General features: G+C 28.0%; 2 protein-coding genes across 2 annotated transcripts; one reads left to right on the top strand and one right to left on the bottom strand.

Annotated features, from left to right (window-relative positions):
* Positions 1-6,234: 6,234 nt before the first annotated feature.
* On the bottom strand, positions 6,235-9,783 carry LOC145752796 (kelch-like protein 35). Its single transcript, XM_082569135.1, has 7 exons — positions 9,364-9,783; positions 8,980-9,074; positions 8,005-8,185; positions 7,678-7,821; positions 7,439-7,600; positions 7,201-7,360; positions 6,235-7,125 (listed from the first exon to the last, which is right to left on the bottom strand). The coding sequence occupies exons 3-7, from the start codon at positions 8,123-8,125 to the stop codon at positions 6,984-6,986; spliced, it is 729 nt and encodes a 242-aa protein (XP_082425261.1). The 5' UTR covers positions 8,126-8,185; positions 8,980-9,074; positions 9,364-9,783; the 3' UTR covers positions 6,235-6,983.
* Positions 9,784-10,905: 1,122 nt separating this feature from the next.
* Positions 10,906-16,922, top strand: LOC145753500 (uncharacterized). The gene is made up of 7 exons (XM_082569904.1): positions 10,906-10,951; positions 11,871-11,975; positions 14,703-14,834; positions 15,229-15,465; positions 15,701-16,080; positions 16,202-16,300; positions 16,758-16,922. The coding sequence occupies exons 1-6, from the start codon at positions 10,906-10,908 to the stop codon at positions 16,283-16,285; spliced, it is 984 nt and encodes a 327-aa protein (XP_082426030.1). The 3' UTR covers positions 16,286-16,300; positions 16,758-16,922.
* Positions 16,923-18,373: the final 1,451 nt, after the last annotated feature.

The following is an 18,373-nucleotide window of genomic DNA, read 5'->3' as shown; positions in this document are numbered from 1 at the left end:
AAAAATTTGTATGCAATATCATTGGCCAAAAATATCACGTGACCTAATGAAAACCAAAATAAAAATTACCTCAAACTTTTGTTTTACTGAAAATTTTCGCGAAATGTTTTATTTTGAATGTTAGTTGGGCCAATGCATGTAATAAAATACAAAAATTTAGGTTTTGAGATTTCATAAATTTTTAATAAAAGTTTCATAACTTTTATGAATAATAATATTTTCAAAAAATATTTTGTAAACACGATAATTGGACATGTGCGGTTCTAACACAACAATTTTTTTCGATATAAAATTTTTTATTTTTTTTCAAAAAATTTGTATGCCATCTCATTGGCCAAAAATATCACGTGACCTAATTAAACCCAAAATAAAAATTATCTCAAACTTTTGTTCTACTCAAAATTTTCGCGAAATGTTTTATCTTGAATGTTAGTTAGGCCAATGCGCGTATAATAAAATACAAAATTTTAGGTTTTGAGATTTCGTAATTTAAAAAAAAAGTTTCATAACTTATATGAATATTAATAATTTTGAAAAATATTTTGTAAACACGGTAATTGGACCTGTGCGGTTCTAACACACAATTATTTTTCGATTTAAAATTTTTTATTTTTTTTCATAAAATTTGTATGCAATATCATTGGCCAAAAATATCACGTGACCTAATTAAACCCAAAATAAAAATTACCTCAAACTTTTGTTTTATTGAAAATATTCGCGAAATGTTTAATCTTGAATGTTAGTTAGGCCAATGCGCGTCTAATTAAATATAAAATTTTAAGTTTTGAGATTTTGTCAATTTTTAATAAAAGTGTCATAACTTTTATGAATATTAATATTTTCGAAAAATATTATGTAAACATTATAATAAGACCTACAGTTCTAACAGAACAATTATTTTTTAATTTAAAAGTTATTTTTTTTTAATTTGTATGCAATATTATTGGCCAAAAATATCACGTGACCTAATTAAACCCAAAAATTTTCGAAAACCATTAAAAAACAAAAATAAGAGCATTTTTTTATTTCACGTACATAGAATCGTTCGCGTGACCTTTTGACCTATTAAAACTGTATACTTAGCTCGACAAGGGTTGTATGATCATTGGCTCGACCAAATTAAATTTTTTGTCGCAAATCTTAAAATTTTGTAGTTAATTACAATTGTAATGACGTTACTAAGATTCAAGATAAAGAAAGTTTTTTAAAAAGTCGAAAAAACAAAAATTTGAGCACTTTTTTCTTATTCATAACATAAATTTTTTTTATATTACAGGTCGTGACTATAGCTATGCGTGAAAAAAAATGAAAAAATAATTATTTTCAATGGGGAAGCTGGGTTTCGAACCTTAGACTTTGCTACTTACAACGTATGGCATTACGCGTTGAGCTACCGTACTCGATATATAAGCGTTACTTATTTATATACATATGTTTGCAAGAGACTTTCGATAATAAAAAAATATTATGATCAATTTTATTAAACAAAAATGATTTTATAAAGTTGAACAACCGATGTTGTTATGTGTTGTAATGATCAATACTGCCTGTAAAACAAAAAATATATTTAATAAAATATTACATAACGTAATTTGAAAACTTAAATTACACGCGATATATGAATATAAACTGTATACGTAATATAAAAATGATGTAATTTTTGTTCTGTTCAATATTTTTTGAATTTTTTTTTTATCTTAGATGTTCTTTTGAATGTTTTAACATGAATATAATCTCAAGTTAAAGTAACGACATCCAACTATTTTGAAGAACTTTAAAAATATGATTGTTTAAGCCAAACACATTTTAAAAGTCAAAGCAAACGAGCCTAAAACCTAAAAGTAATCAACAAATTAAATTTATTTAAACTTGATAAACGCAGAAATAAAGTTTTGTGATCGTCAGTAGAGATATAACAATATTAGGGACATAACAATACACTTTGGCACGAAGAAATACTTTTGTAAACAGTTAATATTAATAACATGTTAAAACTATGAATTTAACTTCGTCATTTTTAGGTTGCACTTGATGAACTTCTTTTGTTAACCTTCCAACTATTTACGTGAAAGCGAGAAAAACCTAATCAAAAAGAAAAAAGAAATTACAATTTTCTTCAAGACGCTTCGGGGAACTCCCCGATTTCTGTTTTTATTTATCACGCTCGGATGGTTTTAGATGTAAATTGCTTTATCCTCGATTATATAATATTTCATGTTAATTAATATTTTACATTTTTAAATATAAATTGAATCACAATGTATGTAACAAATTTTTGTTCTTAATAAGTTATTATTTTTTTGTCTTAATCAAAAAATTTAAATACAGTTAAATATTTCAAGTTTTCTTAAAAATTTACAAAAATTATCTTTTACAAAAATTTACAAAATAAAGCTCTTAAACTTGATACACTATCGAACACATCAAACAATCATTTAAATTTCTTAAATTTAAAAATAAATATCTATTTAATTTTTAACTTTTTTAGTTTTTTAAAAAATGCTAAATTATGTATTTAACTGAATGTTAAAAATTCAGTTAACTCTAAGATAACAAAAAATAGTTTTTAAAACTTAAATATGTTTTAAATCATTTTGTTTAATTTAACTGTAAAACAATTTTTTAATTTAATTATATTGGATATTGTCGAATCATATCGGAAATGTCGCTTGCGAGTGCTTCTAAGGACTCGCTATCTTTTCTTTTTCTGCTGTGTAACTCCGTTAATCGGTTTAACTTTGGGGCAGAAAAACTTTTTCGCAATTTGTCTTTTAATACTACCACTGATGTACGATCGCTTCCAGATAAATTTGTTACAATGCTTGCAGCTTTACCGTACAAACTAAGTGCAAGTTTATATCCGCTTTCTCTGGCATTCCAATTATTGGCCTTTGATATAAGATCAAATTTTATAAGATATTCTTCGATGTCGGTGTCCGGTGTAAATCTCTAAATCTTGACTAGAAGTCAAAAGCTTTGTTGATTGACAGGTAGTTTTTGAACGAAGTTCCTTTTTTAGGGAGGCCAGTTCTTTTTTGATTGCTTGTAATTCTTTTTCAACTATGCGCTCTATTTCAATAGACAAAGGTGATCCTAGATAATGATCCACTTTGTTGAATAATACTCGACAAACGTGGGTCTAACGATTGTTTTTCTTTTTTCTGCAATTTCTCTATTAAATTCACTTTAGCTTCAAAAGATCAGGATCTCGGCAGGACCTCCAATTGTAACGATTTTGCCTGATATTATTTTGTATAAAAAGCCGTATTTATATTTTATAGTATTTTATTGCTCACAAACAACCGTCCACAAACTCGTAACACGAATACTACCCAATACATTGCAATTAAACAATTAAACCAACAAGTCACGTGATACAGTCCACGTGATAATGATAAGGAGTAAAGACGAGACTCCAGGTGTAAACACGTGACATAGAATAGATAAGACTTAAGAGTAAACAACAATATGGCAGATTTGTTACAATATGTAAAACTTATTAAGTGTTTATTATTGAGTATTAAAAAAGTGTAAATATTTTATAACCTAATTTGTCTTTTATATTGTTATAAAATAATTAATTTAAGCAAAAACACCAAGGCCTTTGTAGAAAATACCAAAAATTGCTGTTTTGAAGGGAAAAAATAAGTCACCAAAATTAAAAAAGAACTTGATTTTAAAGACATTAAACTGACTTGAATTAGATTGAAAGGAATTCTTATTGTTCCAAAATGTCCAAAGTTTAATTTTTTAAATAATCTGTTTTGCAAACAAAACATGGATTAAATTTCTACATAGTTATTTTGAAATTTTTTTAAAAACCAATAATAAATACTTAAATAGTATTATAACAAGTTATAGATACTTTTCAGAATGATCTATTTTATACTTCTTTTTATCTCAACAAAAACCTCTCTTGATCTTATAAAGCAGTGGGCTTACATAACTAGAACTTTAAAACGATCAAAGCAAATAGATAACTAGATTTATTTGATAAATAAAATATAGTTCGAAATCATTTGATCATTTTTAAAAATAATATCTTTAAATAAATAAAATTTATGCAAAAACATTACTTAATTATAAATATAAGTTTTAAAAACCTAAAATTGATTTTTGATTTTTAATAAATAAACAAGCATTAAAATATAATAAACAAACAAAAATTATTTTTTAAATATGTACTTTAATTACTAATATTATGAAATACATTATACTACATTTTGAATGCTTAATATCAAACTTTAACTTTTAATAAACAAACAAGAATTTAAATATAATAAACAAACAAAAATTTAATTTTTATTCCATTTTCGAGTTAATAATATTATGATATATAACTGACCAAAATTAGAAAACCTAATAACGATCCCTAAATTTTAATAAACAAATACCTATTGATTACTAATTAATAATAATTAAATTATTAAAATAGGAGGATTGGAACACAATATGATAATAAACATCATACTTAAATTTAAAAAATTTATTTACACAAAATCAAAAGTTATTCGATTTCAAAATTCGGATTAGTAAGAATAAAAATAACTAGATTTATTTAACAAATAATGATGGTTTAAAATAAAGAAAATTTAATTATTGACATCTTATTGTTTTTAAAAGCAAAAACAAACCATCAATTTTAAGCAAAATTAATATCTCACGTGTCGTTTGCAATAAATTTAATTAAAAAATGTTGAACCGGAAAATAAAGGAAGAAGAAACGAAATCTTAAAAAAAACGCGAAATATCGTTGACTGTTTATTTGTATTTAAGTCAATACCATTTTAGAAATTACCGAGCATTTTTTTTTAAAGAGGATTAGAGTATGTCAGGGATATAAATATTGAATATTGCTGGAGCTCAGTTCACGACCAAATGACAGTAACCCTTAATAAACAGTCGATCATATTTTAGCGTTTTAGATTTCAAGATTCCGCTCTTTCCTTTTTTGCTTTCCTTTACTTTCCGGTTTTTCGTTTCTTCATTTTCCATTCTTTCATTTTTTAGACGACCCATTGGAAGTACTTACGCTAAGCAAACTAATGACGTTTGATATTTTATGCACTATTTAAGTTTAAAACTTTTTAACGTAGCGTATCGGGCTTAAAAAAATGATAAGGAAAAATAAAAGAAATGGGCTTAAATAAAAAGTCAAGTCCAATTGAGAAAGTCGAAACTATGCACTTTTTATCAACCATTTTTAATACACTTTTTTTAAGGGTTTGTTTATAAATCCTGTATAAAAAAATTGAATTTTCTTTATATTAAACTGAATATACATAACATAAGTATTTACAAGCTGTAATTTTAACAATTAAATAAAAGAAAAAGCTTTATTGTAAAATTTTGAATCATTACGAGTTCTATATATATAAAAATAAAGTTGTGGTTTTTCCATCTTATAGCAATATCTCTAAGCTTACTTCAATTGTTAGCACAGAATTTTATGTTTTAACTTTACAAGACGTTACAAATTTTTTTAACTTTCTTATTTGGAAATTTTTTAAAAATTAAAAAAACAACTAAAAAAATGCGTATACTATATTCATAAACGAAAACTTTTTTTGAACATTCTTTATTGTGGGTTAAAATAGGCGTAGGCGTGTTTTAAATGTCTCTGCTTTTGTATCTTATGCCTAGCATTTATCCATAGTTGTATTACATTTTTTGACCTTTTCGCTTCTGTTTTATATTTAATCTAGAAGTTGTTAAAAGCTTTTATTAAATTGCCTCGACTACTGGTTAGAATTGGGTTTTATTGGGCCGTTAGTGCATGGTTCTGAATCAAACTAGTATTATATTAGTTTTTAGTTATACTTAGAGACAGATAGGCCTAATTTGGTTACACAAGTCCGTTTCGAAATATCAAACTAAATGTCTCCGAGTAGACATTTTAACAAAACGTCTCAAAAAAAAAACATTTCGATGCAAAAAAAAGATCTGACTTATTTTTACTCTAAATCGCAAATATTATTTTTAAAGTAGCCACACGTTCAACGAATAAAGAAGTCAAATCCGTTTATAAAGCATGATATTTGCATTTATTATGTAGAAGTCGATTACAATACAATAATAGTAAGGCCAGTTTAATAAAGCAAATTCAAATGGTTATCACATATATACCCAGGAATTCCATAACGTCCTTATTTCTAAGATTTGTACTTATTTTTGGCTTGTGTCCTCATTTTGTCTCATTTGGACTTGATATAAGAACCTTTGTGTTATTGGTCTTGCCTTATCGCCGAAACTTTATTGTGACATCATAAAAGCAACATAATCGTAACATTTTGCATGGACAATTTTAATATTGCTACTAATACCGGTATTTTTGACGTCACCGCAATTGTCGCGCATCTCTTAGCTCTCGTTCCGTTTACATGATATAAAGAACTGAAACTAATATATAAATATTTATATGTAATTCTATTTGAATAAGGTATTTATTTGTTTATTAAATTGTGTTATCTGCAAAAAGTGTGTTTAATAAATATAAAATACGCTACAATCCTTATATTTTTCCAGTCTTATTTAGGTTCGAGATAGATGGAATTCCTGTATATACCGCAAATATGATACTCTTTGAAGCACATAAAAATGTAATACAAACCCGGTCGAGAATAAAGATGTATACAAAAAAGCTATACAAAATTATATATAGTTACTGTTAAAAAGTTCTGCAATTTGAAAATTCACTTACGACAAATTAAAAACTTGTGAAAAAAAGAATTACAGAATTTGCTTCAAATATTTAATTAAGAAATAAAAAACAGTCAAATATAAAAAATTTAACCTAATTTATATCTAAAAACAATTACTTGTTAACAAAAAAATCCATTAGAAAAAAATTGCATATTATGTATAAAATTATACAAGTGCCAGCACGCGTAAATAAAAATAATGCAAAAAACAGTTTAAAAAAATATTAAACCTAGCAAAACAAAAAATCAACTGCGTTTAATAAAAAAAAAACAAAAAAACATTCAAGACACCAGACAACTTTTTTTAGAAACATCAACGCCAACGACAACCATTGTTGCCAAACAAATTTCCCTTTTTGTTTCAGCAAAGATTTTCCACTTGTTTTTTATGGGATTAAATACTTCAATAGAATCGACACTTAACCTAAAACATAGTTACAAACTAATTTAATAAAATATTTAAAAAAACAAGTTACTAAATTATTTCAAACTAATTTACCTGTTTTTTAAGCCCCCTACCACATAGATCCTGTTATTTACAACTGAGGCACAGTGACCATGGCGAGCCTTCTTCATTGGTGCAACATTTGACCAAGTGTTAGTGAAAATGTTGTAAGTGATAACCGATGAAACTGTACCTTTGTTATCTTGGTATCCACCTAGTTAAAATTTTTAAAAAATTTACCTTGGTGTTAAATTGGTTTTGGTGAAAAGAAAAATTAATTGGTAACACTTGCCAATAACAAATATTTGATCATCCAACACTACAGCTGAGTGACTATCTAGACCCAATTTCATTGGAGTAATAAGACACCATTCCTGTTCACCAAAATCAAAGCATTCAGATGACATTAATCGTTTACCACTATCATCAAATCCTCCGATTGCAAATAATTTTTCTGAACCAAATAAAGGTAACCTTAACTAAATATTTGTAAAGTTTCTAATTAAGATAAAAAAATGCACCATTGTTCACCTCTTGCAGCAACTAAAACATGATTACACCTTGAAACAATCATGTCAGGAAAGTTTCCTCTTTCATTCGTTGTCACATTTAAAAATTCCCCACTTGAAGAAATCTCCCAGTTTTCATTTCTTCCTCCAGTTGTGTAGATACAATCTTAAATACAATAAGTATTAATTTGGAATTATTTAAATATACAAAACTTAAAATTGAGAATTCTGATAAAACATGTAAAATTGAATTTTTCTTAATGGGCATAGGATTAAATACAATACAACTTAGAAATGAGATTTTCGATAAGATGTCACTAATCTTATACACGAATTTATTTAAACCAACCGTTTATAACAGCTGATGATGCATGAAAACGTATTTGATTCATTGGAGGTTGTATTTTCCATTGAGGATGAACATCATTAATCCTTAAACTCTCGACAGAGGATTTGTTCTCCCCTCCCATAACAAAGACTTTTTTGCTTGCAACACAAGATGATACTCCATATCTTTCTTCAATTAATTTCTTAAAATAAATTGCACCATATTTCTTGTGTCCTTACGAAGTTGAATATGTATATTTATTTAAATAACAATTTATCATAATGGCAGCGTGGTATTGCAGTAGGAACACTTGGCTTACCAAATGAGGTCATGGGTTCAATCCCTACAGCTCTTATGCTGTAGTGCTCTTAAGTTAGGCACCATAACCAGTACGAACTCCTGCTGAGCCAGCACTTAATTAGTAGCATAACTATCAGGCCAATGATAATCTATAATATTTTAAACTGCCACAAGCAAATCTAGACTTGGTCAGGGTCACAGTTGTTAGTTTTGGTTGCGCATTCAACCCGAGGATAAGAATATATACAAAAAAATATATGTTTTGAAAAATTTTAATAAGCTTATTTTTTCATATTTATTATTTTTTATTCTTTTTTATATATAATTTATTTTAAAAACTGTATAAAATTTTTTAAATCTAAGTTAAAATATTAAAAAAAAGTTATATATATACATTACATGTATATATTCTTAATCCAAAAAATATTGTATAAGCCTACTTAATTAAACCTGCTTGTTTTATGCAAGTAATATGGCTATGCTTAAGTTACATTAAAAAAAATAAAAATTATTAGTACTTAAATATTTTAGTGTAATACAGAAAAAGTAAATAAAACAAATGATTATATTTATATACTTCAACTTGTAGACTAACTAATCTGTAGCATATTTGTTTATCTAAATCTATCTTTAATTGTAATTTTAAATAAATAAAATTAAAATCATTTAAATAATAAAATTAAAGACAAAATTTACTGGCAATTGTGTCCAATGTTTTATAGCAAGGTCAAACAACACAACATCTTTTGCATAAGGTTGACTTCCTCCTAGTATAAGCAATTTTAATGGAACTAAAATAATAATGTTTATTTAATTTTTCAATACGTATAATATCAAAATTTAAAATTATATAGTACAAAATTTGACAAAAAAATCTACAAAAGATATAAGAGATATGTTAAAATATTTAAACAAACATTAAACATTAAATTTAATAAAAACTTTTTGCCGATCACATGCTTTACCCGAAAAGGACAGTTTATTGACAACATAGTATTTTTTTATCAACCCTAACTTTTACCCTAGTCTAGAAAATATTTTCTTATTTCTGAAAATATGTTGAAAAATGACACTACTTACCTATTTTTATGAAAACTTTTTATATAGTTTCAGCAGTTTCAACACTTTCCTGGGGTTCAATTTCTTCAAGCTTAATTCTTGTCATAAGCCCAGTACCAGCCTTGGGCCCACTGCTTGTCTGAGGCTTTATACTTGTTTGGGGTTCCCTAGTTGTTATGTGCTCTTTACTTGTTTGGGGTTCCCTAGTTGTTATGTGCTCTTTACTTGTTAGGGGCTCCCTAGTTGTTATGTGCTCTTTACTTGTTTGGGGTTCCCTAGTTGTTATGTGCTCTTTACTTGTTTGGGGTTCCCTAGTTGTTATGTGCTCTTTACTTGTTTGGGGTTCCCTAGTTGTTATGTTCTCTTTACTTGTTAGGGGCTCTCTACTTGTTTGAGGTTCTATAGTTGTTTGGGGTTCTATAGTTGTTTGGGGCTCAGTACTTGTTTAGCGCCGATAACTTATATCCATATTCGAACGAGTTGTTTGCTCTTTAAGACAATTTAAATGAATAAAAAAGGCCTTAACAAACTTCTAATAAAATGTTTCTGGAGAAAGCAAAGCTTACCCGAAAAAATTTCATATCTGTCTCCAAGATTATGTATATTTGCACCAGAAATGTTGTGTTGTTGCTGAACCTCTGTTAAGTCTTGATGCTCTATTTCAGTCAGTTGCTCAATGTTGGTCTGCTGTTTAACATTGATCTGCTTTTCAATTATTTGCCGATTATCATAATGATGTAAACTGATGTTAAGAGAGACGTGACCTACAAAAATAGAAATCTTACTATTCTCTAAACATCTAAAAAATTTAAAACAGCTATTAAATCTTTGTTTCTTAGTTGTAAATTACAGTTTTTTTTAAGTTGTCTTTAGGTAATGCTAAAATGGGTTTTACAGAAAGAACATTTTAAATAAAATTAACCATAATCAATAAACCTTGAGCATTAGCTACAAGTTCTTTTATCCCAGCAAGCTCTGGAGAATGTACATCATGCATTTTGACCTGAAGATGGGTTTAAAATAAACTTTTAATATTAATTCCAATAATTTTTTTTTTGTATATATCTTTATCCTCGATGTGGGAAAGTTGAATGCGCGACTTAAACATAGAGTAACATAAGTTACTCCGACCCAGTCTCGAGTTGCCTGTGGCAGTTTGGGATATTATAGAGACTATAACTGCCCAGTAATTATGCTGCTGATTAAGTGCTGGCTCAACAGAAGTTTACACCGTTTATAGCGCCTTACTCAAGAGTCAAGAGTGCTACAGCATGAGATCAGTGGGGATTGAACCCACAACCTCATGTTTGGTGTAGCAAGAGTTCTTACCACTACACCATGCATTAATTAAGTTCCCTACAATAATTTTAATGTTCATACAAAACATAAGCCATCAGGAATAATATTAAACTACAGGCAGACAAGATGCGGTATAGTAGGTAAACATACTAAACCTTAACAAAAATTTGCAAAATGCAGGACAGGGATTGCAAGCTGTAAGATGGGGGAAAGCAGGGAATAGGGTATTTACCTAAAATGTTAAAAGATGCAGGATCAACTTAAATGACTCAGTGTGATGTGGAATTTACTAAAAGATTATGCAGGCAAGGTATAAGAATTCTGTTATTTTTTGCATTATGCGTTTTTTTGTTAGCATTTTGATGCAGCCCTGTGTTTCGCCCATCTTGTACTTTAGTACTATCCGTCAAGAGTATGGCTGATAATATAAGTTAGATATTTTTTTATAATTTTAAATTAATATTACCAAACTTTTTCGGTTTTCATCCTGGTCTTCCATTTAAAGAAAGTCGTTTTAAATCAGCACCTAATTTCTGACCTGGGTTTGAACTAGCTCATATCTATGGTTTATTTAGCTTTGGATTACCTCAAACAGCAGTACAAATTTTACGAAAGTGAAAGAGGAACTCCTATTCTGCCTATTAAATCACCACTGTCATTCTGCTAGAATTTTTTTTTTTTTAAATCCTAGCAGAACTCCGCATTTTTCCGCAAAACGTTATGTTTACATAAAAAAGTTAACTCGGTAATACAAAAATGTTAAGCTCGTGAATAAATCATTACTTACTATTGTTTAACCTACAATGAAAATTTATTCTATAGATTGTGTTACAGAAGGTGTTTTTTAAGTAATAAGCTGTTAGAAAGAATTTATAAGCTAAATTTTGAGTTTCACACTCGTTATTTGCAAAAGTTGTAAAGCGACGAAAAAACATTAAAGAAACCAAGATTTGCTCGGCTGTAATTTTAAATACTTTCCGACGATAGGAGTTAAAAAAAAATTTAACATTGCATAACTCTTATAACAAAGATAAAGTATTGTCATTTTTAAGGGCCACAAATGTTAATTACGTCAGTAGTTAAGCTAAAACTTATCGAAAAAAGTTTGATAAATCGGCCAAACGTCGACATTTGGAGCCATTTTTAAATACTTTCCGACGATAGGAATCGAGAAAAATTTTTAATGCGGCTTGATTGTTTAACAATAATTAAAATAGCTAAATTTTTAGCGCCACATTTTACGTTTACAGCAGTTATTGACCCAAGAAATAACAAAAGAGAAACAAAGGCCCGCTCCTACCCGAAAAAACGAATCCGAATCTCTCCAGCAGAAAGTATATTCCGACAATAGAATACTCTCCAAAATTTAATAATCAATAAGTAATGCCAAATAAACATTGTACGCCAAGTTTTGAGTTTCACACTCGTTATTTGCAAAAGTTGTAGAGCGACAAAAAAACATTAAAGAAACCAAGATTTGCTCGGCCGTAATTTTAAATACTTTCCGACGATAGGAGCTGAAAAAAAATTAAACATTGCATAACTCTAATAACAAAGATAAAGTATTGTCATTTTTAAGGGCCACAAATGTTAATTACGTCAGTAGTTAAGCAAAAACTTATCGAAAAAAGTTTGATAAATCGGCCGAACGTCGACATTTGGAGCCATTTTTAAATACTTTCCGACGATAGGAATCGAAAAAAAATTTTAACGCGGCTTGATTGTTTAACAATAATTAAAATAGCAAAATTTTGAGCGCCACAATTTACGTTTACAGCAGTTATTGACCCGAGAAATAACAAAAGAGAAACAAAGGCCCGCTCCTACCCGAAAAAATGAATCCCACTCCCCAGCAAAAAGTATATTCCGACAATAGAACACAGCCCAAAATTTAATAATCAATAAGTAATGCCAAATAAACATTGTACGCCAAGTTTTGAGTTTCACACTCGATTAAATTTAACAAGTCACAAAAATCACTACTTTTTACAAAAAATTCACTTGCGTCCTGTTGGTTTCCGAATTGTAAATTATAAATCGTACAAACTTTTTTTACGGTTTTTAAGTGAAATTGATTTTCAACGTAATCGTTCAAACTAATTGTATGAATTAATTGAAAAAGATCTGAATTTATGTTATTTATCATGGATTCGGTTATGAAAAATGGTAGAACTACGGACATTAAAGCATGAATAACGGAATTAAACCAGCATATGTTGTCACTGTTTAATAAGCATGTGAAACGCAAATGTGCATTTGATACAATAGCTTGTATGCCAGAATTATAGTTTGTTGCAATTTTAAACAAAGTATAAACCACCCAACACCTGTATAAATCTAAATCCTGAAAAAAAACATTTTTAATTTTTGTATTTTCGCATAAAACGTCTACCGTAAGACAGACACAAGTTTCACAATTATAACCATCTCGCTGTACAATAAGCGTACGCTGCAAAAACTTATTTCGTCGGTAAAACCTAAGTCGTTAAGCAAGGGAATCATGTTGGTCTTAATAAGATTAATAAGTAAAATATTACTTCCATCCGCCGAGTCATACAAAATTACACAACCTTCACTTTTAACAAACGCGATTAACAAAAAATGATTTTTCCAAAGTATCGGAAAAATGACGTTATCTCTAAGCTGGTCGTCTTTCTGGACTATTCTTTTAAAACAACGTCGATAGCGTTCAAATTTACACTTACCCTCTACAATTTTATAAGTTATGTCGCAATCTACAGCTCCAAAGTTTAAGCAATTTTTAAAGTTGTTGCGATGGCGCACGACTGACGAAACATACGCGTCAACTAATTTTTTTTCAACTCCAATCGTCGGAAAGTATTTAAAATTACGGCCGAGCAAATCTTAATTTCTTTAATGTTTTTTCGTCGCTCTACAACTTTTGCAAATAACGAATGTAAAACTTCAATTTTAGCATATAATTGATTTATATCATTTTATTACATAAAAAGCACCTTTTGTAAAACAATTTATAGAATAAAATTTACATTTATTCTATAGCAGGTTAAACAATAGTAAGTAATGATTTCTTTACTAGCTTAACATTTTTATATTGCCGAATTAACTTTTTATGTAAACACAACATTTTGCGGAAAAAGGCGGAGTTCTGCTAGAATTTAAAAAAAAATATTCTAGCAGAATGACAGTGGTATTAAATCAAGAATTGCAATCTTAATGAAATGATAACAGTCACTGCTTTGTGACAAATAATTCGACAAACAACCTCAGTCTATTTTTAATAAATAATTTATTATAAGATATTTAGTAAATAACGTTATATGATCATTGAACAAATCAAAAAACAATTTTTTCCACAAGATTTTTGAAAATTTTTTACTTGTTTTTTAAAAATTTTTTATTTGTTTTTTAAAAACTAAAGTTTGATATTAAACATTTAAAATATTTTTTTTAATACTGTTTAGACATTAAGTGGTGAAATCAACTCTGTCATAATACTATGCCTTAACTTTGAATATTAATTTTTAATTTTTAATCTGATGATATTTAAATGGCAATCTGGTGATAAATTTTATTTCAAGTTATACCTTATTTAATTTAAAGTATTCTTCACGTACATATTTAATTATTTACTTAACAGCTAAATTAAAAATTGTTTACCACAAATACGCTATGTAAAAAAAATAAATATATTTAAATGTTTGAGTAGAACAATTAAAATTTGAAAGCTTCAGTTTATATTTTTTAATTTAACGTTTTACTGTTTAAATAAAGTGACATAAAGGTTCAAGAAAGGTAATATAAGTTTGATACAAGCTTTTTATATCCTGTTTTTGTAATAGAACTTAGTAGGCGACAAAAAGGTCGATACGGTTAACCGAAAAAGTTGCATTTCTGGTAAACTGTGCCGACCTTTTTGTCGCCCACTAAGTTTCATTATAAAAACGGAAAATTTAGAGCTATTACCGAACTTACATTACCGTTGTTTAAATTTTGTATCACTTCATTTAAATACAGAGCGATTGATTACAAAATGAACAAGTTAGTTTTAGGTTTAATAATTTTAAGTTTAAATATTGTAGATGGGCAACAGTGGCATGTATATGGAAATGCAGAATATCATTTTGGTCTAACTAGTGTTAACTACGAATCAGCAAAAACAAAATGTGCAGAAATGAATGCATTTTTGGCAACTCCCAAAACATCAGAAATCCGTGATTTTTTAAAGCAAATAATGCTTGCTCTTGGTAACGATTTTAAATTTTATAGTATATGCTTTATCGTTGGTTCTATACAATTTTTTTTAAGTTGAATTTACAGATTACAAATCTATTCTTTTTTTGGAACGACCTCTTTTTAAAAGACTGTGTCTTTGGTATTCGCTCATAGGCCTATACCCAAAAAACGTTTACACAAAAAAAGATTTTTAAAAATTTATTTTTTTTTAATTTAGATAAACATTTTTTTAGAGATTAAAATGTAATTTCTAAAAAGCGTAAGCAATGCTTCAATAATAATTATCCTATTGTCAGTAAAATTATTTTCGTTACGACAGTAATTTGTTTTTTTGGCTTTGCCAGACGCTATAATGTTTTTTTATGTTTTTAGGATCAAGTGTTTATTACTGGATTGGCCTTACAAGAACGAGCTTAGTTAACGTAGATTCTTCTTTTAAATGGGACGATGGAACAACTTTGCTAAGTAACCAATCTTACTGGGATAATGGCGAACCTAATAATGCTGGAGGTGAAAATTGTGTTTGGCTATGGGGTGTTCAAAGAAAATGGAATGATGCTGCATGTGGTAATACTGTTAGATATGTTTGCCAACGAGATTTGCCAGCATGTAAGTTATTTTTATTTTTAAATAGTTATTTTTACATTGTTTTAATTAATATTTTTAACATTTTTAACTTTTATAAGATATATAAAAAAAAACTTTACGGTTTCTTATTTTTGTAGCTGTTATTTAAAATATTAATTATTACAGTTAACGTTTATATTAAAAAAAATCACATATTGGTAATTACTTAAATTTAGATTTCCTTTAAAAATTATAAAATTATGTGTAAATTGTCCAGCTACAACAACTTCTACTATGACGGCAACACCCATCACAGCAGAACCCCTGACGACAATTAAGATGACAACACGTCCCATGACAACAGCGCCCCTGACAACAACTATTATGACCTCAAAAGCCATAAGAGCAAGCCCCATTACAACAAAGCCCCTGGCAACAACTACCAAGACAACTAAACCCCTGGCAACAGAAAAAACAACAACTAGCCCCGTGACAGCAGAACCCCTGGCAACAATGGAGAAAACAACAATCCCCATGACAACGATTAAGGTAACAACAGGCTCCATAACAACGAAGCCCCTGACAACTACTACCATAAAAACAGAAACAGCTAAAAACCTAACAACTGAATTACTTGCACCTCAACAACAATCCAAGGTCAGTGTTATCAAACTTATTTTACTAATTTCAAAACTATTGATAAAAATTATTTAATTTTCACAAAACATTAGCCTATTTTTTATTGAGATATTAACTTTTACAATAAATTTTTGTTTAGAATCTTCTGTTGGCAACAGGGTTGGTGGTTATTGGAACACTTTTACTCCTTTCTGTTCTTGCTTGGTCCTATTTCCTTAAATAAAACACGGCTCAACCAGTAAGCATGGTGTATTACGAACCATAAAATATCTCGCTTTAATGTGACGTGTATTACCTAACGTCCTAAGGGCAAACAGTATGGTATTGCTGCAATTCTAACCAGTAATTCTAATCACGCAGTGCAATATTTTTGGTAGCAGTGCAATATTTATTACCCTTAAAACACACTGCTGTTTTCTCATTTGTTTCTTTATGTTGTTTAACCAAAATATTCCTAAGTGTCATATGATTGCTACAAATATTCAAGACAATAATTACTTGGCATAATAATAGTTTTCACGCCTAGGTAATTAATATTATATTTTAATGTTATTGTTTTTGGTTATAAAACTTTTAAGGTAACTGTTTCCAGTATTACATCAAACTATAGTTATTTGCATTTACTGTTAAGGCCGCTGCTAAAAAAGCAACTTAGTAATGTAGTCGTATTAACTAAATTTTTTTTTTTTTTGTAGACAAACCCACAACGGAACTTAAAATTGGCATAACCAGATTTCCAAATCATTTAAAACCTACCCTACCATTTTTTTCCTCTTTAAACATGTTAAAAAATACCCAAGCAGTAATTTTAAGTGATCATTTGTAATAATTAGTAAAATCGTATCTAATAAAACCTTCATTAAAACGCAAAAAAAATCTTTTTAATCTAATAGTTTTGTTGTTGTTAATATTTTTCAATGTTTTGGGCTTTGTTTACCCCAGGCTTGCCTGGGATGATGTAACTTATATATTATTTATACCTATGTAACCTAGCTTTATATTTATATTTTACATAATTATATAAATAAAAAATGTAATCATTAAATTTGGCCTGCCTCTTATTTGGATCTCTTTAAAAGTTTTTGTTATATTTTTTTGGCAACTAGATTTTAATAGAAAGTGCTTTAATATTTCGCATTCGTTTTACATTAAAAATTTTATGTGAATAATATAACAAGATAAGAAAAACTGAGTATTTATTAATAAATATTAATAAAGTGTCAATATTTTACAGTTAATTTTTGTATTTGATACTCTTATGAAATAATTTAATTTAGATATTTTTCCTTTATTTAAATTAACGACATGCTAAAGAACGAGCAACATTTGTTTGAATTTGCTATTATAATAACAAGTAAATTAAAACTTTTACTATAACCCTATTTTACCTCTCTTAAACTTTTATATCACTTTATTCAAACAACAAAGCATTAAATTTAAAACAAAACTTACTTTTTTAAATTCCAATTGTTATATCCAAATGTCAAAATATATCAATTTTCATGTTTTCTTCACATAGCATATAAAATACATAGTAAAGTTATCCTGACAATTTATGTTATTGAATCCATATGTGAAGCATACTTAAAATTTACATTAATCAAATCATAGAATGTAATCTGTTTTGCAAATAAAACATAGTTTAAATTTCTACTTATTCTATAATTTCTACTTATTCTGTAATTCTTACTTATTCTGTAATTCTTTAACAGGCCAACTATACTTAAATATAGTACTATAAACAGTTTATATATACTCTTCAGAATGATCTTTTTCATACTTCTTTTTAACACTACATAACCTTTTTTGATCTTATAAAGCAGTAAACCTACATAATTAGAACTTTAAAACAGTCAAAGCAAACAGACGATAACACGTTTAAGGCAAAGTTCGTTGTTTACAAATTAACTTCAAGAAACAGTAAGTTCTCTTTTAAATTTGTTCAAATAACTTAGAGTAGGCTATTTATTTTTAAGTGTAGTTGAACTTATAAATTGTTAAAAAATAGTTTGTGTTTTTACAAATAAAAATGAATAACTATAATATAAATATTTTTTTAACTATATACATTATCTTAAATATCAGACATTTGAGATAGAAAAATACCATCTCACGTAATAAAATAAAGTTCTACGAATTCAATCTCTGATTAAAATAAATAACTAAAAAAATATGTAAATCTATTCACAAAACCCTACCTGGGGAAGATCCCTGATAGGTGAATGACTCTCCGACGGAAGACGAAGATTTTTTTGATCCTGGTGACTTGAAGGTCTTGCCAGACGCAGATTCCTTTACTCGAGGTAAAGAT

Source organism: Corella eumyota, chromosome 5, assembly GCF_963082875.1.
Source record: "Corella eumyota chromosome 5, kaCorEumy4.1, whole genome shotgun sequence".
NCBI classification, from domain to species: domain Eukaryota; kingdom Metazoa; phylum Chordata; class Ascidiacea; order Phlebobranchia; family Corellidae; genus Corella; species Corella eumyota.
Note: the sequence above shows the minus strand (reverse complement) of the source record. Positions and strands in the feature narration are given on the sequence as shown.